The following is a 26,351-nucleotide window of genomic DNA, read 5'->3' as shown; positions in this document are numbered from 1 at the left end:
ATTATTAAGTATTGGAAAGTTTCTGAGATGTGAGTTCTTTACTTAAAAGTGAGAGCAGATCCTTTGGTAGGAACATGTACTTCTCTTGTCTTGCGGCTTCTACTCCATTGACTTATTTCAACCAAACCATTAGAAGAACCACTTCCTGTGCACCACAGGAAAGACATCATATACTGGATCACAATGACAGCATGCATGATGCCTGGTATACAGTTTAAAATAGTAAATTCTGTCATAAATGTGTAATTTCAGGTGTGAAGTTTTTCTCTCTCACATAATACATAGTTGTGTTTAAAAGCTCATTAAAAACACAGAATTTAATTTTTGGATATTTTGGCATGTATGGTCTGAGTTCATCATTCTCCTTAAATGTTTGCTTTAAAAATTCAGGAGTGATGAGTAAATATCCTGCAGCAGACCACAGGTGGAAGCTGGGGCAGTGACTGTCACAGTCCTGGTGACTCAGGGTGTGTGTGTTTTTGAGTTTGGGTAATATTTCTTGGTTTTGTATCAGGTTCAGTTTTTGTGCTTGTGTTACTTTCTTGCTCTTGGTGATTATCTTCTACTTCACTGTCCAGTGTTTTCTTGTTTGTTGTGAGTCTTGTCTGTGTTTCATTCCCCCAGTCACAGTTTCAAGCTCACGTGTGTTGTCTGCGTCTACCTATTTGTCATGCTTCTTGTTTCATTTTGATAGTCCTTGTCCAGTGTGCTTTTGCTTCCCCTTTGTCTCGTTGTGTCAGATTTGTCCCAGTTGTGTTCCCATCTGTTCCCCATCCTCTGTTTGTTGTTATGTTTTCCATTTTTGCTGTGCGTTCCTGGTAAGCTTCATGTTCTCAAACTACATCATGTAATGTCAAGTCTCATCTAGTTGTTAGTAGTCAAGTGCAAGATTTTTAGTTCTCGTTCATCTTTTGTTTGTTTCTATCATCAGTCATTTACTTAGTTTTAGTTTTTATTTTCCAGCAATAAAGCTGCTGCCTTTAGCTAAGCTTTCTGTCTCCGAGTGCTGCGTTTGGGTCCTACCCTAGCCTGCCACACAGCTTACAATGACACTGACATGTCTGATGGTTAAATTTTGCTATTTAAATTATAAAGGTGTGATCTGTATATGAGGCGAGGAAAGAGGTATACTGTGTAGTCACCATATGGTTTTGCTCCATTTATAGTTGCATGCCCAGGGGAGTAAATATGTGCAGATAGACTCAGCCACAGTCTCAGAATCAACCTTAATGTGTTAAAAAGCTCCACAGTGAGTGGAGCAACATAAATACACAGTGTTCAGTTAGGGAAGGACAGCAGATATTGGTGTGAATGTGCTGGTCGGTGGAGAGATGGCACGTTCTTGTGTGCTTTCACATCCATTTTAGGTTTTCTGTTTTCCTAAACTTGCTGCAGGTCTCTGTTAATCCAGTGACAAACTGGTGACCTGTCCAGGGTTTACACCACCGTTTACCCAGCGTCAGCTCGTCTAACCAAGTCCAACCATGACCCTGGTTGGATAAATGGATGGGCACAATGGTTACATGATTGTAACACAATGTTTCATGTTTATCAATATGAAAAAAGTCACTATTTGTCATATCACAAATTCAATAAAGGAATGCAAGCACATTGACTGTGAGAGTACATTGAAGTTTAAGAAAGAATGCAATGGTGCCATCAACCCTTAAATATGAATGCAGATCTCTGGTGGATCTTCCTCCAGTGCAGGGGTAAGCAACTCCAGGCCTCAAGTACTGGTGTCCTGCAGGTTTTAGATGTGTCCTTGATCAAACACAGCTGAGTCAAATTGCTAAATTACCTCCTCAACATGTCTTAAAGTTCTCCAGAGGCCTGGTAATGAACTAATCGTTTGATTCAGGTGTGTTGACCCAGGGTGAGATCTAAAACCTGCAGGACACCGGCCCTCGAGGCCTGGAGTTGCCCTCCCCTGCTCTAGTGTCATGTATGAATAAATCTGGGGCACGTGACTCACCTTTACAGGATTTATCAACTTATTTTGAAATGTTTTGTTTTAATTTCTCTCATATTGATATTCAGGTCGTTGTGTTGCACTGAGAGCAGGCAGCAGCTCGTCCTCGGTTTGAGCGATTATTGACATTCCCGGCGATCTCCTCACATCCCGTGCCACAGCGAGGTGACACAGAGATTCTCTGTCCTCTCTCCTGCCACTGCGCTCTGGGAGAGCGACCAAAAGCAGTTTTACAACCAAGAGCTGCTGACGCTCACTTCCTGCCAAGAATAAGAAAGAGGAGGTTCAAAGTCATCTGAGGCACACATACCAACAGACATGCAATGACGCACACGTACAAACTTGTTTCATGTGTTTATAGTTTAGTGATGGATGTGTTCATGCTACACGACCTCTTCATTCTTGTTTTTCTTACAGCCTAAACTTCCATAATTCCTACAATAAATGTTTGGAGAAATTTCACTGAAGTACAGGTGGATGAAACAAGTCCATGCCTGCTCTTTGGTCCTATAGAAGCGAGTCCCGAGTCTTCAAAAGCCCATCAGTCACAGGGACACATTCACTGATTAAGGAATAAATCATTTATAATGAGTAGAGTAGGTTAAAAACAGCAGCAGTGATGTCTCTAACCTATGGCTAAAGTCCTAAAACCAGTTTGCCAATCATTCCAATCCATCTGCTGGATGGATGTGCAAAGTGTGAAAGTTGCAGAAAGTCATTAATATTCAGTTATTTTAAAAAATAAAATACATTGTTATACCTTATATGGTGATACCAGTGCCTTTAAATATCCATTGGGATCTGTATTCAATTCATTTAACTTTGAATTCTGCATGATAAATTCAAGTGTTTGTTTCATTAGTGGTGTTTAATGCTTCTATGACCAAAACTAAACACGTTTTCAGAGTGACTTTCCTGTTCTCATTTGTTGCTGGCTGTGGAGTTCCTCTCTGCTGACTTGGAGCGCTGTTGTCAGCATAAATGTTTCACACTACATTTCTTCTTTGTAAAAAGTAAATTAAAACACAGGAACAAATGTTTCTGTTACAAAACCCAAGTTTTTGAGCTTATTCAACCTTTACTTCCACTTTTTAAGAAGAAAGGCTGAAGTTTTCCTCTCCTTTGAGTCTTTGTATTGATCAAAGCTTAACAAGTCTGAGACCTAATGAACAGTCAGAGAAATAAAAACAAATTTTGCACAGATACAAAGAAAGTAACTCTACTGTCCTGATTCTGGTCGAGGCAAAAGGTAAATTTACTATCATTATCTTAAATATATTTTTAAACACCAGAGTCAGTCCTCTCAGATGTCTCTGTCTGTTTGGACTGGCTGTTAGACTGAGTTAATAAAGACTTTATCTTATATACCCACAGAGACTGCTGTGGTTGCTGGGAGAGTTACGATGCACCTGCAAACATTTGTCTGTCTCTGGTAGGTTACATAAGAGTCACTGCCTGTGGTGTCAAGTTCCAGCTTCAGTTTTAAAATGTAATGTCAAAATCACAAGACACACATACAGGTCAGCACTGACCCCAGCATCCATATCAGAGACACAAAGGAGGGGAAGGAATATCTGAACTGAACAACTGTCTGCTGCACATGGCTCACACCATACATCTCTTCCCCTCTACAACAACAGCATCCTACAGCACTGCAGAATAAAAGACTCAAAGATGGAATAAAACTTTCATCAGTAAAAAATTCAAAAGATCTAAACCTAAACATCCCTGTTAAATATCAAGGAAATTATTTTCAAATTGATCCTTGTCGTGTTGGCCACATACATGATTTCATATGTCAGTAGCAAAAGTCATTTATTATCAGGGTGGACACCTTAAAATCTAGACACAGTCTGTAAGTTACCATCACGTGGATGGTTAGCTTTTGGACTTTTCAGAGATTCATTTATCGTTTTTAGTGTAAAAGTTTGTTGTGGACACAGAGTATCACATCATGTAGCAACATGTTTGCACCACAGAGCTAAAGTTTCTTTTTTGTGTGTGTGAAACAGTAAATGTGAATAAATCTGATCATCTTTTGAATGCATTCTGAGGCTTTGCTTTCTTTAAAAGCTTAAACTTATAATTTAATGTCTAATAGATTTTAAGGTATGCGTTGTGTGTGGTAAGGCTCAGTTCTTGACATCCTCACTCTTTTTTTCCTCAGCATTGAAAGAGGCTGATGAATCAATAAAAAAAAAAAAAAAGAGTAGCAGAAATGTCTGAATAAGAGCCAGCAGCCAGAAATGATTACAATGGAAGAGCTTCAGAGAAAGGAAAGCCTTCATGTCATGAAGTCATGTCTTCTAAAAAAAAAAAAGAGTGTGTGTGTGTCTGTGTGTGAGAAAGCATGAAAAAAAAGCGCGGTGCATGTGATTATCGGACAACGGCCGGACAGAGGCCACACAGGGCAGGCCGCAGACGGACGCAGAGAAAGGGACATTTACCTTGAACTCCACTTGTCCCGTCTCTGGGGCGGGGTCAGGTATTGTAGCCGGGCCTGACAGGGTCAGGAGGGGACAAGAGAGGGAGACAAGGGGAGGTGGGTGGGGAGCAGGGACACAGGCTGGCCCCGGGGTCGTGGGGGCTACCCTCATGGGGGGCCAGCGAGGGGGAGGAGGGTAGGTATTGGCAGATTTTCGAGGGGTGCAGATGCTCAATATGCAGATGTCTAATCGAATTGTGCTGCGATGAATTGGTTCTCCCTCCTGATTTGCATCAGGACAATCCCCAGCAGCAGCTCAGGGGTCAGCGGAGTTCCCCTGGACAAAATGAGCAGCCGGCTGCAGACGCCCCTGAGAACGTGTGAACTTGAAGTAGACTTTACTCAGTGACAAGGATATTGATTGATTCAAAGGTCTGTCTGTCTGGGAGTGCGTCTGACATCTGTCTTTCCCGTGTTTCTCCAACTATGAAAAAAACATTTATTGTTTTTTAGTGTTTGAACTGCACTTTGGATTTGACTAAAATAGCCCTAAAACTAATAACAGTACTACGAGTGTGTGAGTACAACCAGAGAGAAGAGAATCTATCTCTATCTATGTAGCTATCTACAAACACAATGTAATTGGTAATATTTTTGTTCCAGAAAATGTATAAAATTGTGGAATGGAAGTATTTAGCTGCTGTACTGATTAAGATGTTTATCAGCACATAAACTCATCAGATTGATGCAAATCAATAGGAAAAAACAAAGCAACAAAATAACTGTTCAAAGGCACAAAAAACTACATCTGTGCTCTTCTAGTAAGAAAACATGAATGTCTGTGTTTGATTGAGATAGTTTTCCAACTTATACGGAATCATGTTAACTTAAATAATTTACTTTCCCCAGTTTTAAATCTAAATATATCAGCAAATATAGATGAATATCTACTTATTATTTTACTGGATCATTATTCTGACAACAAGAAGACTGAAGCTACCTTTCCTCTGATAGGTATAACTCCCCTAGAATAAAACACAACAAAACAATAAAAGACTAATTTCAGTGCCACACTGAATGTTTGCCTTAAAAAACATAAACCCTCTGAAAAGCCAGAGGTGTGGAAACACACTGACAGCCTGTTTCCTCTGTTGGGACTTTCGCTATGGCAGAGATGTCGGATTTGTGTTGCCCTCTGGTGGTAACATGGAAAAACACACACTGAGCCTGAGGATTCATTTAAATGAAAATTGTCGGGTGGCATGTGTTTGTTACAGGTTTCATTCACTCTCACACATTTAGTGTGTTTCTGTTCATGACATCTATTTTCATCAGCTGATTATGCATCATATTAGAACAAGATGAAATTTGAAAAATATAATTGGGAAGTCAAAGAGTAAAAGAGAAGTATCAGAAATCCACATAGCAAGTTTAACATTTCAGTTAAAATAATATAAAACCAGACTGCACTTACACATTAGAAAACAGTGACTCCAAAAGTCCAATAGTCAAAATTACAGGGCTTAAAATAAGTCTAAAATCTAAAAAAGTCAGTAGATGTCATTGTTCAATACAAACAAATGAATAATGTTTTAAAAATGTAGTAAAACTGGAATAAAGCTAGAGGCAGCTGATGGAAACATCTCCACACTCAACATTCACCTGTGAATAACTCGTTACGGGTGAACACAGACTCTCTGGCTATTTATAGTTTTCTTCTTCAAAGATGAAGGTGGGAAGTATGTTAGAATATTGTGTTTGTGATGTGTGAGCTGTGGTAACGTAACCCCCACCAAAAAACACATAAAATGTAACAGTTTGACAAATTAACTATGAAAGTTGTTTAACAAAAGTGTACACAGTTGGTATCTCAGCATGCATTAATTATTGGTATGCAGGCTGGAGTGTCCGTTTGCCTTGTTGTGAGGAGCTGTAAAGGCAGAAACACAGTGTTAGTGAAGACACTCCTCTTTGTCCTCTGTAAAGATACTGATGATACTCACTTTAAAATTACTAAAGTATTTGATTTGCTTGAAAGTTCTGAGACCCTGGTGACAATATTAAAAACAATATTAATCAAAAATGATTATTATCATAAACAACGATGAGACCTCATGGTAACACTTGGTAATGTGGCCTGTGACTGAGGGATTAAGTCCCCTCTAATTATACCTAATTCTATTAACTTACAAACACCTGAAGGTAAGTACAGTAGAATATGGGGGTAAAACTAACTAACTAAATAATATAGGTATATAGGTAAATTTAAATCATGCGTAAGTAATTTTAAATAATGCAACACATCCACTTTAACAGGAAAGGAAACACAAATTATACTGAAAATAATTTTAAGTACAACATAAGTCATTTTAAGTAGTGCCTAATGATAATACTGGGGAAATGCAAAAAATATTTTCCCATCTTCCATCATAAGTACTCTGTTGTTAGTTTACTTAGTTCTTGTAGACTGTTTTAGACACAGTTCTAAAATAATTAAACACAACTGTCTCCTACTGTTCTTTGTTTTTGTCAATTCGACTCTGAAAGTGATGATGATGAAAATAAGAAAAGCCAGAGCAACAATGATGAGGATAATAATGTTTGGATCTCTGTTGAACTAAAACAACACATTGGCATTGTTAAAGACTGCTAAATCTCATTTTAGACTTACCTCAGTTTGTTCTGATCATTTCATTGTCAAGTCTGGTTATGATGTTGTCATCAGAGCGCTGAAACACACAGTGGTATCTTCTCCTGTCTTCAGATGTGACCGATTAAACATTCAGATCGACACTTGTGTAGAAGGTCCCATCATGGTTTGGGATTATTTCTCCTTTTTTCACACCATCATTAATCTCTTCACCATCTTTCCTCCAGAACATCACGACCCTGTTAGGATAGAAACCTGCAGCATGTCAGGGTTCCTGGGTCGGTGACCCAGTATTTTCAGTTCATGTCCACTGTTTATCCTCTGTACGTTCCACTTCCTGTTTTGTGTTACGTTACTCTGTGTGCATTATGTTCTAGTTCTTATTCCATGCATCGTTAGTTCAATTGTGTTCAGCTGCTCACTCACCTGTCACCTATCAGTCATTGTTCAGCCAGTGTATTTAAGTCCTCAGTTCTCTCCTGGTCAGCGTCGCGTCATTAATGTTGTCACTGCTGTCTATGCCCCATGTTTGCCTTCCAAGTCCAGATCAGTCAGCCGTTCAGCAAGCCATCTCCTGTTTTCGTCATTCCTCCCTCACAATAAACACCCTGCATCTTCACCGTGAGTCCCGCGTTTGAGTCCTTCTCTCCACATCCACTCAGCAACCCCTGACACAGCATGGCAGCTGACTGGAGAGGAAGGAGTATTCTGGAGGAGAGACACTGGGGGAGGAACTGGAGATTCAGAGAAATTGAAAGAATAAAGATATTTGTGTTTATATGATCAAGATATAATGTCATTGTTTAATATTGTGTGTTTAGTGGGGTAATAACTACTGGCAAATCTGAAAAAGTCTTTGTTTGTGGTTCTGAATCATGTCTATAACAAATTACAGTACGTACAGTTGCAAGAAAAAGTCCAATTTCCTATATTTCAATATTCATGTGACTGTAAACACAATCTGCTTTTCACAAAAAAGTTAAAATTCATATCTGCATTTATCTCCATCCCAGTCATGTTTGGTGGCAACAGCCTGCAGCCTTGGAGTAATCCATGTTAGAGTCTTCAGGGCCAAAGATATGAAGGCTTCTCCATCATAACTGTACTGTTGATGAGCAATAATATCCCCGGTCTCATCGTTACATTCCCAACCTGCCATCTGTTGAACTACATGGACACGTGAGAGACCAGCAGAGTAAAGCAGAAAGGCACAATGAAATCCCAGATCACCTGGAGTGATCCTGTCCTGCTTCATTAGAGTCTAATTAACAAATTTCTCCTTTCTCAAATTCTGTTTCTCTTTAAATCACGTTCAGTTTTTTAAATGGTCTCTCCATGCTGAACTACTATGAATAATTTTGTTGTAAGACTTTGAGTTTTACTATGAGGTGCTGAAATTGTATTTACCTATTCTCAAGGTGGAGAAAATGTAATCAGCCCCAGAAAAGTCAGGTTTACTTGAGTGGACTGTATACATAGAGCCCTGTTTTAGTATTGTAATTTGTGACTGATTAAAATGCAACTTTATTTACACCATTGTTATGGAGACACATTTAATTCATCAAAAGCATTTAGCGGGTTACTGAATGATTACCACAATGAATAATACAGAAATATTTCATTTTTAATGATTATAACCCAAAACAAATGTTTCACTGAAAACTGTCTGGAGTGAAAAGCCAAGTTAATTTAAATAGTTAATGACAAAAATATTCCTTAATTATACTACAAGAAAGTATGTATAAAAACAATGTTCCTAATTCAAAGTCACATTGATTTTATAATTTTACAGTGAAACACTAGTTGAAGTATTTCTCCACTGAAACCTCTGGAGCTCAGAGTATTCCCAAGTTTGTGGCTGCACTTGTTGATTAAGTTCAGCTGGTGTAGAGCATGTTCATCAATGACTCATTTGACTTTCCGCATGCGTGTTCAGTTTAGTCAATCAGCCAGCCGGTCCAGTCCAGTCCAGTCAGCCAGTTAGTTCAGTCACCCAGTCAGTCGTTTCAGTTGATGTTCTGTTCATCCAGCCTACCTACAATAAAACACCATTATCCTGCACCGTGAGTCCAGCGCTTGGGTCATCTCTTCCTCGCCTCCACACACAACCCCTGACATTTACAAACAGCAGGGCAACAGTAGCCCAGATCAGCTGATCACAACCTGTACATTAGAAAAATCTACTGCAGCGCTCAAAAACTGTATTACAGCTCACTCTATGATTTAAAACCTTTGAAAAAGAAAAACAAAAGAGGTACTCTTAGAGTTTTTCGATTTTTGGGATGGAAACTGATGTATCATGCTAAAAACAAACAAAGGAAAATTAAATACTTTAATTTCTAGACATAAAAGTCATCTTATGAAAATGAGTGTTAAACCATGAGCAATACGGATAATGGAAAGTGAGACCACATTGAACCCAATGTTTAGGACAGTGATCTCTGTTTCACAGGCAAAACTACAGGCCTTCCTGAAAATGATTTCCTTTAAGGAAAATTGCTTTCTATAAAGAGAATACATAATAAAATGCACACACCTCTGATTTGGCCTCAGAGCATCTTAATTATAATGTTAAACTACATGGTGGCATGGGAAGAAAAATGTACTTATTTAACGCAACTTCATAAATCATACATTTCTAACAAAAATAATGACAGGACTACTGTTTAAAGTATTTCAACAACTTTATCAATTTTTGCACGTGGTGGGTGCTTTGGTACTTTGGTATCTACCTTAGAGAGAAAACATGAGTTTGTTGCATGTTCCTGCGGGAGGGGTGATTTTGATGACAAGCCCTTTTGAAACAAGTCCCATACTAACCTGCTACATTTCCCATCCATGGCTTTTCAACCCTAACAAATAATAGATAGCTGTTGGTACAATCTCCTCATGAACATCTGTTAACAGAAGGGATGCAAAGGTTTACAGGGGAGGATGTTTTTGATGTCAAACCTTTGAAGACAAGATTGTTTTAACACTCATCACACGTACTGACTCAAGGCTTCCATCTTAAAAGGGTCTTTACCACCTGTTTTCACTGACACCTTTCCACATGCACTAGTAATGATGCCTTGTACAGAAGATCATGCACACATATGAGCACATCCATACACATGCACAAGTTGTGTGGGGTGGGTGGGTGGGTGGGTGGGGGGGGAGGGTGAAGGAATGGTGCACAATCTACTGCTGTGGCCAGTGCTGCTACATCCATTAAAATAGGTGTTAAATTAAGGATTTTAGTGTTCCTGACATTTAAACTCACTTACACACAAACACACAGTGCACATGAAATGTCTAAAATGTGATCATATCTGCAAATTTAACACAACAACCCAGGAGTAACAGAAACGTCTTCATTTTGTTGTGGAAAAGTGTGGCGTTGAAGATAAGAGTCTCGAATGTAGGACTGCTTCCTGGTTTTATGAAATATGGTAGGTGAAGCATGTTTACCTGAATAAAGACTCATTTCTAAACAATTCAAACTATCACAGTCATGATTACACAATATCACATAATGACTTCATTCTTTATCTTGTTCTTATTCAAAGTATCATTAATCCTTGCACAGAATTATTATAAACTTTATGATCCCATATATCTTTGGTGGCTGTACATGTGTTTTTAATTCATCAGCTTCCTCCGCAACTTTTTTATTTCATTATAATTTTATTGGTTGGTAGAAACACAGCCCCCTGTTATTCTCTTGTGCACTTCTTCTTTATATAAATACCAGAGCCTTATTGTCTTACCTTTTTCCACAATGTCACCATTTGCTTGCACGGTATCACATGACCTACCCCCATAATCTCCACCTCTTCACTGCAGACTTGGAAAAATGCCCATCTGGCTAACCAAGCAGCACATTCAACCAGAATAACTAGAATAAGGCAGGTATTTACTTGTTTTCTTCAGAATGTGCTCAAGATAATTTTATTTCCTGTTTATGACACTTATCTGCAGGTTTAACAAAGAAGATCTCTAGTCACTTTTCTGGCTGCATTCCTGGGCATTTGTGTTTCATACTTGTTCATCCTCATGACTTTCCATGCAGTCAAACTCCCTCATCACTACTGTAGTCCAATCATTTTCTCACTGCATTTGGTGAGCCAATCAGCCTCTGTTCTGTGTGGTTTCAATGTAAGGTTTCTTCTGTCACCGTTACACCTTTCAGACTGTCATCTCATGTGATCCTCCGCATCTCCACTTCATCACGGTCACTTAAACAGCCTTATCAAAGCCTCCCCCTTCTTCATCTTCACTACCACCAGTGTGTAGACTCAAGGGAATCCTGTCCTGATTTCTTTCATTGTAGGGAATCTATGTTGCTTCTATGTTGTTTCAATAGAGTCTAATTGACTAATTGCTTATTCCTCAAATTCTTTTTTCTCCTTAAGTCATACTCAGTTCTTTCATCCCTATTGAACTGCAATTAATAATTCTGTTGCAAAACTTAGTTTTTCATCTCTTCCTTTTCTTTTTCCACCACAGACACCATACCTCAGCAAATAAACGTCAGCGAGTGACAGCTACGCAGACAACACCATCAGTTTTAAAATATGTACAGCAATATTTAGAAAATTCAGATCAACTAGATCTATATGTGTTTACTCAATTATTTTTAAAACAATTAATCTTTCGTTCTCGTTCTTTCGGTCACTACCCACAGCTCGTGACCATAGGTGAGGGTAGGGAGGTAGATCAACTGGTAAATTGAGAGCTTCACTTTTACGCTCAGCTCTCTCTTCACCACAACAGACCGGTACAGCGTCCGCATCACTGCAGCCGCTGCACCAATCCATCGATCTCTCGCTCCCTTCTCCCATCACTCATGAACATGACCCCGAGATACTTGAACTCCTCCACTTGGGGCAGGAACTCGTCCCTGACCTGGATTGGTCAGGTCTGGGTTTCTCTGTTTGGGCTGCTGCCCCCGCAACCCAGCCCCGGATAAGCGGAAGAAAATGAATGAATGGATGGACGGATAATCTTTCGTTGCTAACTATTGTGTGTGCAAACAACCTGGAAAAAGTTCAAATCAAAGCAAGCGGGAACAAATGTTGGAAGGTCGCTAAGCTAACATATCTCAAAAATAAGATATAAGATAACTCTTTATTGTCATTGCACAGTCATACCTAGTACAATAGTACAACAAAAACTGTCCTATGTTGGCACTATGTACAACACAACACAACACAACCAACACAACACAATGGATAACTTACCTTAAAGTAGCAACAAGAGGTATGAGCAAAAGAGTGACTTAATAAATAAAAAGAAAAGGACTGTGTGTATGTTTTTCGCACATTATTATTATTATTATTATTATTATTATTATTATTATTATTATTATTATTATTATTATTATTATTGTTGCCCCCCCCCCCCCCCCCCCCAAAAAAGTCCAGGGAATGGAGGGAGGAGGGGGGCAATAACGATAACATTAATTAGAGCTACCATTTGCAGAACATTGAATATTGAACATTTAATATATTCAATATATATATTTAATTTGAACTGCATTCATAATCAAGTCAAAGTCAAAGTCAACTTTATTGTCAATTCTGCCACATGTACAGGACATACAGAGAATAGAAACTTCGTTACTCTCAATCCCTAGATAAAATAGAAAATGAACATTTAAATATAAGAGTGATTAAAAATGCAAGTAAAATATTTTAAAGTAAAAAAAATTAAATAATATAATACAATTTTACATATAACAAGAAAGCTATACAATATACAATATAAGGGTAAATGACATTGAGTGCAAACCAGGCAGAGTAGTGCAAATAGGCAAATAGTGCAAATGGAGATTTGGTAATGTACGGTATGAGATAGTGTAACACAAAGTCTTATGAGGTAATGGCAGTCCAATGCTCCACAAAGTGACTGGTAACTGGTGCAGGCCAGTGAGTGAGTCAGAGAGTGTGTGTGTGTGAGTGTGTGTGACAGAGTTCAGTGAGACCGTGGAGGAGAGAGGGGAGAGGGGGCAGAATCGGGAGGGAGTTAAGCTTCCTGACAGCCTGATGGATGAAGCTGTCCTTCAGCCTGCTGGTCCTGGCCTGGAGACTCCGCAGTCTCCTCCCTGACGGCAGCAGCTTGAAGAAGCTTTGCATTGGGTGCGTGGGATCAGCCGCTATGCAAAGGGCTTTTTTAGTGAGACGGGTGCTGTAAATGTCCTGGAGGGAGGGGAGAGAGACACCAATGATCCTCTCTGCCGCTCTCACTATGCGTTGGAGGGTTCTATGACAGGACGCATTGCAGGCTCCAAACCACACAGTGATGCAGCTCGACAGGATGCTCTCGATGGTGCCTCTGTAGAAAGTGTGCATGATGGGGGCTGGTGCTCCTGCTCTTCTTAGTTTGCGGAGAAAGAAGAGACGCTGCTGTGATTTCTTGGCCAGTGCTGTGGTGTTGTACGTCCAGGAGAGATCCTCTGTGATGTGCACACCCAAGAACTTGGTGCTGCTCACTCTCTCCACAGACGCTCCGTCAATGGTCAGAGGAGCATGTTGGGTGTGCATTCTCCTGAAGTCCACAACAATCTCCTTTGTCTTCTCCACATTCAGAGAGAGATTGTTGTCAGCACACCACGTGGCCAGGCGTCTCACCTCACTTCTGTAGTCGGTCTCATCCCTGTTGCTAATGAGACCCACCACCGTTGTGTCGTCCGCAAACTTGATGAAGAGGTTGGAGCTGTATGATGGAGTGCAGTCATGGGTCAGCAGAGTGAAGAGGAGGGGGCTCAGCACACATCCCTGCGGGGCCCCCGTGTTTAAAATGATGGTGCTGGATGTGTTACTGCCGACCCGTACTGTTTGAGGTCTTCCGGTGAGGAAATCCAACAGCCAGTTGCACAGTGAGGTGTTGAGCCCCAGCTGGACCAGTTTTTGAGTGAGCTGTTGGGGGATTATAGTGTTGAATGCTGAACTGAAATCTATGAACAGCATTCGAACATATGAGTCTTTTTTGTCCAGGTGTGTGAGTGCTGAGTGGAGTGCAGTGGAGATGGCATCATCGGTTGAGCGGTTGGGCCGATACGCAAACTGGAAGGGATCCAGGGAGGGGGGCAGGACAGTCTTGATGTGTTGCATGACTAGTCGTTCGAAGCACTTCATCAGGATGGGAGTAAGTGCAACAGGACGGTAGTCATTAAAGCAGGAGGGAGATGACTTTTTTGGAACCGGAATGATTGTGGTGGCTTTAAAACATGTGGGGACGACAGCCTGGATGAGTGATATGTTGAAGATGTCTGTGAAGACATCAGTGAGTTCCACTGCACAGTCTCTCAGTACACGACCAGGAATGTTGTCAGGACCCGGAGCTTTACGTGCATTGATCCTGCTGAGGGATCTCCTCACGCTGTCCGGGGACAGAGTCATCACCTGGTCACCAGGAGGGGGTGGGGTCTTCTGTGCAGTGGTGCTGTTTTGGACTTCAAAGCGAGCAAAGAAAGTGTTCAGCTCGTTCAGCAGGGGGATAGTGCTATCACAGGTCTGTGGTGGGGGCTTGTAATCTGTGATGGTCTGAATGCCCCGCCACAGGCTCCGTGAGTCTCTGCTGTCTTTGAAGTGATGCGATATTTTCCTGGAGTACTGTCTCTTAGCCTCTCTGATGCCACGGGAAAGGTTGGCCCTAGCTGTCCTCAGGCTTGCCTCGTCTCCATCTCTGAAGGCAACATTCCGAGCTTTCAGCAGCCTGTAGACCTCTCCTGTCATCCATGGTTTTTGATTGGCCCGGACAGTTATGGTTTTCGTGACTGTTACATCCTCAATACACTTGTTGATGTAGGCAGTAACAGTCTCTGCGTACTCCTGGAGGTCAGTGGTGTTGTTATAGGTGGCAGCCTGCTTAAACATGTTCCAGTCTGTGGTGTTGAAGCAGTCCTGTAAAGCCTCTGAAGACCCTTCTGGCCACACTTGTATCCGCTTACGAACCGGTTTGGTGACTTTAACGAGCGGTCTGTAGGCAGGCATTAGCATGACAGTGATATGGTCTGAGGCGCCGAGGTGGGGGAGGGGAAAAGCTTTGTAAGCTCCTCTCTCGGTGGTGTAAACAAAGTCCAGTGTGTTATTTCCCCTTGTTGGAAAGTCAATGTGTTGTTGTATTTTTGGAAACACGCACTTTAAGTCTGCATGATTGAAATCCCCAGCCAGGATGAGAAAAGCATCAGGATGGGCTGTCTGCTGCTCACTGATGTGCTGGTACAGTTCATTCAGTGCCTCATTCCTGTTGTTGACATTGGAGGAGGGAGGGATGTACACAGGAATATAATAAAAACCTTTTCATCTATAAATGCAGTGAGTTGTTAAATAAATATGTACAATAAATGAGGAACTTTTTGCAGTCAGCAGATAAAATTAGATCCCGTTTTTAAAGTACAGTAAAATTCAAAAGCTTCTCACATGCACCTGGCCATCCACTTGATATAAAAGAAGACGTGATCCATCAGGCCAGGCCACCTTCTTTCTTTGCTTTGTCATCCAGGTCTGATGCTCACGTGCTCATTATTTTCCTGTCTACTGAACTTTTAGCAGTGGACAGGGTTGAGAATGGAGTCCCTGACTGGTCTGCAGCTTTGCAGCCTGTTTGTTTTAAGTGGATAGTGTCTCAGCACATTAGAGACTGCCTTTGACCTCCACCAGTTTGCTTATAAAGCAAATTAGTCCACAAAGGATCCCATCACCCTTCAAAGAGCACTGAACCATGTGGACAAAAGGAAGAGCTACGTGAGGATGCTCTACCATAATCCCAGACATCCTTACCACCAAACAGGACCACCTCCTCTTACTAGAAATGAAGAACGGATGGAATCTGCCTCGATCTTCAGGTTTCTGCCCACTCTCATCTCTGCTGATCTCACCTGGATCCAACACTCCATAGCCCTGGTAAAGAAGGCTCAGCAACAGCTGCACTTCCTCCGTGTCCTGGGGAAGAATAACTTGGACCAGAAGCTGTGCTGGCCTTCTACCACTCCTCAGTGGAGAGCATGCTCTCCTACAGCCTGGGTGTTTGGTATGCAGAGGCCACTACTGAGAACAGGAAGGCTGAGCAAGAGGTAATTAACACCACCCAAAAAATCTTTGGGTGCCCTCTGCCACCGCTGGAGGCCATCACTTCAGGAGAACCACGGCCACCACAGGTGACCCACCTTGTTACCGCCACTGCTGGATAAGTGGGTGGCCACCTGAACTAACACTGCCCTCTGTCTCTGGGCCAGGGGCACCGAGAGTCAGGGCTGATACCCTCTCCCGCCTGCTTGGGGAGTAGGTTCGGCCTCCCCGGCCTCAGTCAGGCGATGGGCGTATGTGGTTGGGGGTTGTCTGTGGTGCTGCTTCAAGGGAGGTGGACGCACAGGACCGGTTGGTGGTGTGCATGTTCGACTGGTGACTGGAAAGCCGCAGCCGCGTGTGAACAGCAACCGTAGAACCAACCATGGTTCTGTTACAGTAATAAAGCAATAGACCTTTCAGCCCAATTCTATTGTGTCTGGACAATCCATCATATAATATTGAATCAAATGAAAAAGCTTCTTTTTAAAACTTGTTTTATGAGTTTTAATCTTTTAACTTTATGCACATTCCATCAAGCAAAAATTAAATTTTATGCAACAATCTTTGACTTGACGAGATTTGCTTAACATTCCTGTGGCAGCATGCTCGGACCTTGCTCAGATTTGAAGTATAATTTTATGCTGTAGAAAGATGTTTTCTTCCCACGCAGTGTACTGTGGACGCTCAGGTTTTTTGTCACTTTTTACTGAATCAAATTCAAAGTAAGGTCAGTACTTCAAAGCTTTAAATGCTGGATGGTCTTACGCTCTCCCATACTCCAAATTATCCATTGGTGATCTACACACATCTGTTTCTACCACGGACATCGCATGCGCTTACATCATTGTCAAGAGACACTCTCACAAACAATATCACCGTTTAGTATTGCAGTAACGCAGGGAGCTTATATGAAAGTAACAGTAATCTAATTACTTTTTTACAACAGTAATCCCTTACTTTACTCATTACTTGAAAAAGTAACTTGATTACAGTAATGTTATGTTATTTTAAAAAACATTTTTTTTAGCAGTTAAAGCTACATCAGCTCAACTGTTGGATTGGACCACATGGGCGAGCCTTTGTTCCCCATGTGCATCCGTGAGTGTAGCCACCCATTACCCAGTTGCTGGTTAACCACTGTTCCTCCCTTGGACCACTTTTGATGAATACTGGCAACTGAAGACCGGGAACACCCCACAAGATCTGAAGTTTTGGAGATGACCCAGACATCTAGCAATCTACTGTTCAGAGTTCTGTCAAACTTAATTTTTTCATCATCACTCCGCCACAGTCATTTTCTTCTTTCTGTGAGCCAACCAACTTCTGTTCATTGTGCTCCTCTGTCATTAGATTAATAATGGCACAGCATGCCTCTTCCACATCGTTACCTCATCCTTGTTAGATGGAGATCATCTTCCAAATTTCCACCTGGTTCATCTCTGCTACCACTGAAATCTTGACTCCAGCAAGTTCATAACATTGTTCAAATCCAATCTGCTAATGAAGGATAGATTAGTAACAATATTTCAATAAATCATGTTCATTTCCTTCAAATGATCTCTTTATACAGAGGGGATGTTCACTCTGCTGCAGGACAGATAAAATAAAGAAACTTCTTTTCTCCACCTGTTTTATAGACACACACATGCATACAGGCATGAACAGGTACAAACACGTTTTAACCCTCTTTAATTGAACAAAAGAAGCTGCTGGCAGTCAAATTAAAATAGTATGAGTAAGAGTGAAGGCTTGTTTGGTTTCTGCTGAAGTTGAACACACCTGAAAATGTAACCTGAACCAGGAAATACCTTCAAACTAAACAAGCCTGTAAAACCAGATGACTCTTGTTAGTTCTTCAGTTTAACTCCAACACGCTGAATATGGCGGTGAAGCTAATGATCCTATTCCTTCTTTGTCACCCTGCATCTGCAGGTAAGATCATGATCCACAATCAAAAAATATTAAATTTACTTGGCAATGCTATTCTTAGTAAAATGCAGCTAAAATGTCTCAGCAGACAGGTGAATCTAACTGTTCAAGTTAAAAAGATTTAAAACTGATTTGCAACAGACATGACAAATAAATGCAGTACTCTGATAAAAAATTATTTGGCTGTTGGACAATTACTTTTAAAAAAGACATTAATGCTCTGACATGAATAAAAGATTAAAGGTTGCTGGTTGAGTTCCAGCTGGAGAAATGCCAGGGCATCTGGTGTCAAACTCTGCCAAATCAGATACTGCTACCTCCTGTGGTGATTTTTAAGTAATAAATAATAATGAGAAATTGTAGACAAAGGAGATTTGACCTCTTCTCAAGGATTCACAAGAGTCACAGTTTCTATAGGAGATTCAAGTAAGGTCTCCTGAGTCTCCTATATATTGTCTTATTGGAAAGATTACTGGGATAGAGATGAGTTAAAACGAGAAAGACTGATACTGCTGTGTGAGCTCCATTCACACGTTTGCATGAGTCCAACTGTCATTTCCTGTGTGAATAACTTGTAAACAAGATCCAGGTTCACCATAACCAAAATTCCAGAATCAAACTCACTAAAACAAATGTTACAGAGCAGTATAAAGTTAAGAGAATGTATTCATTATTCAGAATACTGCATTTGAAATAACAAATTATTGTTTTATATTTGGTATGTTTTTTAATTCCAAGAAAATCAGCAATCCTTGAATATGACTTTAGTGGACATTGGGGGATTTTTTTTTTTAAAGATTTCAAATTAGGGATTGAAGGATGTAAAGATGAGAAGAATCGTTTATCATGAATTGGAGGTGTATAGAAATATTGAAATAAGGGGGGCATTCGAATGCGGTCCGTGTACTTTTCGGTATTTGAAGTTTCGTTTCAGGTTTTTTAAGTTGTGCCAAAACTTTACCGTTTTTTACAGCACCATTCACTCCCTCAATATTTTATGTAATAAACTGAACTAAACATTTTTTGTTTGTTTGGTGTAATTATTATGTATTTCCAATTACATATAAGTAAGACTGGGCACGTAGAAAGAAAAGAATAAAACCAACATACAACTTCCTTATCCTACCACTGAAAGAAAAAAAACATACCCATGCCTGATGCCAGCCAAACACGACAAACTGGTTTCTAATGAATTTGCATATGAATTGACTTCACTTAATATTTCATTCATTTCATGTAATTCTACTCTATTTATTTTAGCACAATATCTTTTAATCTGGTTAGACAGGAATACTTTCTTTCTTTGCGAAGCTAGATCATGTGCACACAAAATCTAGACATTTATTGAGTTATTTACTAACATCATATACTTTTGTCCTACAGTGAGCAATATTCTGAAGTATTTTGTCACTGGATGCTCTGGACACCCAAACATCTCAGAATACATGTATGTTGGAGTGCTTGATGGCATAGAAGTGGTTTATTGTGATGCCAGCAAGAAAATATTGGAACCAAGACAGGATTGGGTGAAAAAATTATTTGATGACAAACCGGATATCTTGGAGTTGTTCACGCAAGACTGTTTTGAGGTCCACGTAATCTTTTACACAAGTTTGATTTCTGATTTGAACCAACATTTAAACCAAAGCGGAGGTACAGTATTTTCTTTGATTCTGTCATATCATCATAGATATATCTAAACAAAACTGATTAATGTAAAATTTATTAAAAATAATTAATGACTTAAAAATTGTCAGTGTATTTTAAACTTATTGTTACTAACTTGTTTTTTAAGATGGACAGTGATTTTATATTGGATACTCAAATTAGGGCTATTGTCCAGTTTTCATCACTTAAGGCACTTGACAATGGTAAGACCCATTTTATCCAGGCCGCATTTTAAAACAGTAATCCATGTTTTTTTTTTCATCTCGTTTGGATTACTGTAATGTACTGTATTTTGGAGTAAGACAGGGTCTTCTCTCTCGTCTACAGCTAGTTCAAAATGGGTCTACTCGACTTTTAACTGGAACTTGCAAAAGAGAGCACATAACTCCCATCCTGGCTTCACTCCATTGGCTGCCTTTATATCTTAGAGTTAATTTTAAAATTCTTATGTTTGTTTTTAAATGCATAAATCATCTTGCCCCACCTTACCTCTCTGAGCTTCTTCATCCTTAATCACCCCCCCACACACACACATGTTTCTCAGGTCAGCTGACAAGCTGCTCCCAGGTTCAAGAGGAGGCTCAGAGGGGACAGGGCCTTCTCTATTGCTGCTCCTAACCTGCCCCTGCACATTAGAGAGGGCCCTTCATTGTCCATTTTTTTTAAAAAACGCGTCTTAAAACCCATCTTTATTTCTTTTTTCCCTTTATAAACAAATTGCATGCTTGCTTGATATTTACAGCCTTACTTTTGGGCTTCTTAATTGAGACCAAGAATCTTGATGTAAAACATACATTTACTTGTCCTAATTACTTCATTGTTCTAAATCTTAACTTTTTAAAAACTAGTTAGATTTAGCTGGTGCCTTTATAACATTTAACATTTTTTCTGCTTCTTACAGTTTATAGTCTAGATATATATCAGCTGACGTCTGGGCTGGAATAGTCTTTACCTCTAGTCTTTAATCTTTTTCTTTTAATATTGAATAATCACATCAGACCTCCTTTTGATTCATCTGTGATTCTAATTATGGTCCAATAGAGATATCAATAAAGGTTTACAGATAATCTAACATGACTCATGAGCACAATGCAGACTTTGAGAACAGAAATGCATCACAATGTACAATTAACACAGATAATTACAGTCTTTGTTTTTCTTTGTCTTTCCAGGTGTTCACATTTTGCAGTGTATAATTGGTAATGAATGGAATAAAAACTCTGGCGAGGTGACAAGCTTTTTACACTTCGGTTATGACAGAGAAGGCATCTTCGATTTTGATCTAAATACAAAGACATGGATCCCGCTGAAACCAGAGCTTTACAGTGCAAAACAGATGATGGGTGGTGACAGAATTACATACGCAGAGACCCTCCTCCGTGACGTAATACCAAACACATTGAAGTTCTTTTTGGACTATGGGAGCAGCGCCTTGAATAAAACAGGTAGAAGCCTCGTTGAGCTTAAAGCCAGTTTTTCCATGTCGCAAAAGTGACTCTTTATCTAGACAAATCCCTTTGGTAACAATCATCAGACCAGAGGTTTATCCACTACGTACTTATGCAAACAATCAGAAAAAAGCTGTCAGCCTCTCAGCATGACAAGCTCCAGTCTAACAATACACAGACATACCCTGAAAACACATGGTCCACACAGGTCCCAGTAGGATCATGCTTAAGCAGAGTTAATCCTGATTCCAGCAAACAGACATGGGAGAAGCTTTTAGGACAGAAGTTGTGTGAGATGAAAGGACAGGGATGACTTTTACTTTGCCTTCAAATGATATCCATTTTTGGTTGCCTTGCTTGCACTGATGGAATGCCAGTGATTTATTTTGATAATTTTGGTCATTTTCCCATTTTAACCTGTTGGTGATTTTGGCTGCTGGTAGATGTTAAAACTGATAGTTGAAAGACATTTACACAAACTATGGTATAAGTATACCATAATACAGCCTTATACAGCTGCTGAAAAGCCGGTGACTCTTTGGCTCTAATGACTCAATAATTCAAAAATTTGATTTGAGTTCCAGCCAGACATATTGTCTGTTGCTACTGTGTTATTTTTTCATCTAATATGTACACTAAACATGCTTCTCTCATAAAATATATTTTCTTAATATCTCCTTATTAAATGTCTTCATCTTTGTTTTTCATTCCCGTTTTTCCCAATTTTTCCTCTTATATTTACTTCCATCCATTGTCATGCCATCTCTTTCCAACCTTCCCTCTCTCCAGTTCTTCCCTCAGTGTCTCTCCTCCAGAAGACTCCCTCCTCTCCAGTCACCTGCCACGCTACAGGTTTCTATCCTGACAAAGCCATGATGTTCTGGAAAAAAGATGGCGTGGAGATTCATGAGGGTGTGGATCTTGGAGACATCCTCCCCAACAATGATTGGACCTTCCAGATGAGTGCTGATCTGAATGTTTCATCAGTCACACCTGAAGACTGGAGCAGATACGACTGTGTGTTTCAGCTCTCTGGTGTTGAGAACATCATCCAACTGGATAAAACAGTAACCAGAACCAACCAGGCAGAGAGAACTGGTAATGATAAAGTTGTGAGAAACGCATTTAATTTATTTTGTCTGCAGATACCGTAGTTTGATATTTGAATTTTTTGTCCTGTTTTTTGTTTGGACACTGATGTCAATTAGTTATTACCAGAATAAAAACTAACGGAGATCATAAAAGAGAATAAAAAATCCTAAAATTTTAATTTGATTTAATTTTCAGTGAATGTATCTCATAAATGTATTTTCTGGTTCCACACATACAAGCTGTTACTGTTGTTAATGTTAACAAACTACTTTTTAAATTTCACTGTTAGACCCTGAAATCCTGACAGTGATTTTTGAACTTCCATATTTCAAATTAATCAAAGTGTCTTTAATCCATAAAACCTTTGGTTATTAATTTTTTGGCCTGATATTTGGGGAACTGCTGCTGAATATATGTGGTGTTATTCAAATGAAAACAAGAGCTTAAAAATGTAACAATATAAATTTAGTGCATCTGCTCTGCTTAACGGAAAAACATTTTCTTTTATCTAGGTATAGTGTTTCAGTCATAGTACTGGGTCTATAACCCAGTGTGTGACTTAAGTTTGTGGTTTAACTTTACATTCTTTGATTTTTTGGTTTTCATGGTTTTGCTTCTCTTTATTGTTTTCTGCTTTTGCTATATTTATAGTTCCTAGTCTTTAGTTTTCTGTCTCTATGCCATCCCTGTGCTCCACGTTCCCTCTCTCTCTCCCCCTAGTCAATCATATCTCCATGTCACAGTGTCAAGTCCAAATCCTAGTCAATATCTCATATTCCCTGTTTTATTTTGACAGTTCCAAGTCTTGTGTTCAGTGTTGTCAGTTTTTCTTCCTCCCTCCCTCATTATGTCAGATATACTCCAGCTATGTTTCCCTACTGTTTCCGATACCCTGGTCATACTTTGTGTATTTAAGCCCTATGTTTCCCTCTGCCCGTCGTTGCGTCGTCCCATGAGTCCTGCATTTTGGTCCTACTCCTGCCTGGCATAGCACCTTTACATGGTAATTGTATGTATAGTTACACCAGACTCCTATAGAGGTTATAGTTTAATCACCTCCCCTGACCTCCCCTATGTTGTTTATAAAGTTCTTCTATTCTAACCTGCTTAATCTGCAAATTTTATCTTCTGTGTTTTTCAATGGAGCAGATAATCCCTCTGACATGACAGCTCCAGTCATTGCAACAGTGGTGGTTCTTCTTATTTTCATCCTCATTGCTGCTGTTGGATTTGCTGTTTACAAAAAGAAGAAAGGTGAGCGAGGAGTTGAGTTCATCAGTCAGTGAGCAGCTGCAGTACACGGCTCAGTTAAATGATTTCCTCAGCATAGTATATGTTAGACTTTTTTTCTTTCCTATTTAATAGAAAGTTTGATTGTAAGGAATTTAAAATCACAAAATCCGGACATGAAACAATGATTTATAAATATTTTATTTTTTTCTGTAGACATTACAGCTCCTGAGAACAGCACTGAAGCCTCTGTGAGACTGAATCAAGAGACCATCACGGCACCGTCTATATAGTGTTCTATTTTTTTAAATTTAACTCTTGTGTTCTTTTATATAAACTTGATTTTGGATTTTTTTTTTTTTAGAAAATCTTTTTTCATCTTATTATTTTGAAAGGATGTTTGGAAAGAAGCTTCATGTTTATGATTCATTTATGTAGCCACGAGTGGTGTGAAAGTGGAGAAAAGTTATAATAACTCTAAGGGTCCGTGTCCAGTGCGGAACTAGGAAATTTTCAGTGGGTTGGCCAGGATGGATCTGTGATCATTTTGCGTTGGTATATGCAAAATCTCACAAAAAACACAGAGCTATTTAACCTTTCTAAATGGAAGTGCCTGCGATCCCATTTGCATAACAATTTTTAAATCCTGGTAGAATTGCAACCAAATAAACTAGAGCAAAATGTTTTTTGCATATAAAAGAAGAAGTTGTAGTTACATATCATGCATTCAACTTGTCCCAGGTCGCCATTTCCTTGCACTAATGGCTTTGCAAAAATTGAGTTAAAAGCACACACAACAACAAAAATGTTATAATCTGGAAACTTGCTGGAATAAACGTCATGTTGTCAGCAGGAACTATCACATGTCCACCATTACCTGAGAAGTGATGTCATTGTAGTTCTTTTCCCACCAGGGCCTTTCAAAAGGTTCACCGGTGGTATTAAAAGTCATGTTTGACTTGATGCCTTTCTGTATAGTTCCTGGGACACTTAAAACTTAAACTGTACTGTTGGAAATAGTTTATTTTGATGCATATTCTGTTTTTTTTATTTAATTTTGCAATTATTATACAAATATGCAAATTTGCAAATATCTATTTTTGTTTATTAAGCTTTAGGATATAACAGTTATATTGATGTATAGCAACTTAAAATGCTACAAGAAGTGTCACTACAGCATGTAAAAATGTAAAGTTAAGCTCTGGCATGTTCGTTCTATGGTGGGGTTAAAAGGGTTGGACCTAAAGCACACATCTCTACAATATTTGGAAGGTAGTGGTGGAAAAGATGAAATAATATATCTTGCATGTAAGTTTACATTAAATAAATCTAGCACAATTTGCAGGCAGTTCGACTCTGTATTACTACTATGCTGAGAGGACAGATCCTTCAAGTACAAAGTGTCAGCACCAGAATGTAACTGAAAATTAAAGTCAGTATTTCTTTTCTTCACTTGTATAAACATGGAGTATTTTGGATTAATAGAACTGTTGTGTTTGTATGCTTTATATATTTTTGGTAAGTTAATTTACAGCATTAAATCATATTTTATAAGGATGTTGTGTGTTTTTTAAGAAATGATGTGATGCTATGTTAGAGCCGTTACTTTATATACTGGACACCGGATAATGTTTTGACAAGTACAGTGGAACCCCGGCTTACGAAGACCCCATTTAACAAAAAAATTCAAGTTACGAAGGCACTTAACGGCAATATTTCTGCCCATGGTACGGCAAAATGCCCGTGTAACGAAATAGATAAAATAGAAAATTAAAAAAAAATGTAATTAAATTCCATAATGTTATGTACATGTACACGTACGTATGTATGCATGCATACGTGTGCTTTCTTCAACCTCCGCCACTTCCTCCTCCACCAAGAACTTTGTCTTCAGCCAGCATCGCCTCACTCAAAAGGCGATGGAAAAAAGTGCTTTGACTTACGAAAATTTTGACTTACGAAAGACCCTCTGGAACAAATTAATTTCGTAAGTCGGGGTTCCACTGTATCTTTGACAGTATATATATACACTCAACAAAAATATAAACGCAACACCTTTGTTACTGCTCCCATTCCCCATGGGATGGACGTAGAGACCTAAAATTCATCCCAGATACACAATATAACCATCCCTCCCAAACAGTGGTCACAAATCAGTCCAAATGTGTGGTAGTGGGCACATCTGCCATATTGAGATAATCCATCCCACCTCACAGGTGTGCCACATCAGGATGCTGATCTGACATCATGAGTAGTGCACAGGTGTACCTCAGACTGCCCACAACAAAAGGCCACCCTGGAATGTGCAGTTTTGTCTCACAGCAAAATGCCACAGATGCCACAAGCAATGAGGGAGCGCGCAATTGGCATGCTGACAGCAGGAATGTCAACCAGATCTGTCGCCCGTGCATTGAATGTTCATTTCTCAACCATAAGCCGTCTCCACAGGCGTTTCAGAGAATATGGCAGCACATCCAACCGGCCTCACAACCGCAGACCTCGTGTAACCACACCAGCCCAGGACCTCCACATCCAGCAGGTTCACCTCCAAGATCGTCTGAGACCAGCCACCCAGACAGCTGCTGGAACAATTGGTTTGCACAACCAAACAATTTCTGCACAAACTGTCAGAAACCGTCTCAGGGACGCTCAACTGCATGCCCGTCGTCCTCATCGGGGTCTTGACCTGACTCCAGCTCGTCGCCGTAACAGACTTGTGTGGGCAAATGCTCACATTCGATGGCGTCTGGCACGTTGGAGAGGTGTGCGCTTCACGGATGAATCATGGTTCACATTGTTCAGGGCAGATGGCAGCTGAGAATGTCCCAGTTCTTGCATGGCCAGCATACTCACCGGACATGTCACCCATTGAGCATGTTCGGGA

The 26,351-nt window shown here is 39.8% G+C and overlaps 1 protein-coding gene across 1 annotated transcript in view; it reads left to right on the top strand.

The window, feature by feature from the left end:
• LOC146609264 (class I histocompatibility antigen, F10 alpha chain-like) overlaps positions 1 to 23,760 on the top strand; it is a 217,268-nt gene extending 193,508 nt beyond the window's left edge. The window contains exons 5-9 of the mRNA XM_085346277.1: positions 19,413 to 19,682; positions 20,870 to 21,142; positions 21,935 to 22,243; positions 23,387 to 23,491; positions 23,684 to 23,760. Coding sequence (XP_085202403.1) covers positions 19,413 to 19,682; positions 20,870 to 21,142; positions 21,935 to 22,243; positions 23,387 to 23,491; positions 23,684 to 23,760 — 1,034 coding nt within the window. The remainder of the gene's footprint in view (positions 1 to 19,412; positions 19,683 to 20,869; positions 21,143 to 21,934; positions 22,244 to 23,386; positions 23,492 to 23,683) is intronic.
• The last annotated feature ends 2,591 nt before the right edge of the window (positions 23,761 to 26,351 follow it).

The sequence above is a fragment of the Diplotaxodon limnothrissa genome, linkage group LG22, assembly GCF_057381915.1.
Source record: "Diplotaxodon limnothrissa isolate DT_005_m linkage group LG22, D_limnothrissa_male_GT1.1, whole genome shotgun sequence".
NCBI lineage: Eukaryota > Metazoa > Chordata > Actinopteri > Cichliformes > Cichlidae > Diplotaxodon > Diplotaxodon limnothrissa.
The sequence above is the reverse complement of the archived record's forward strand: the minus strand, read 5'-3'. Positions and strand labels throughout refer to the sequence as shown.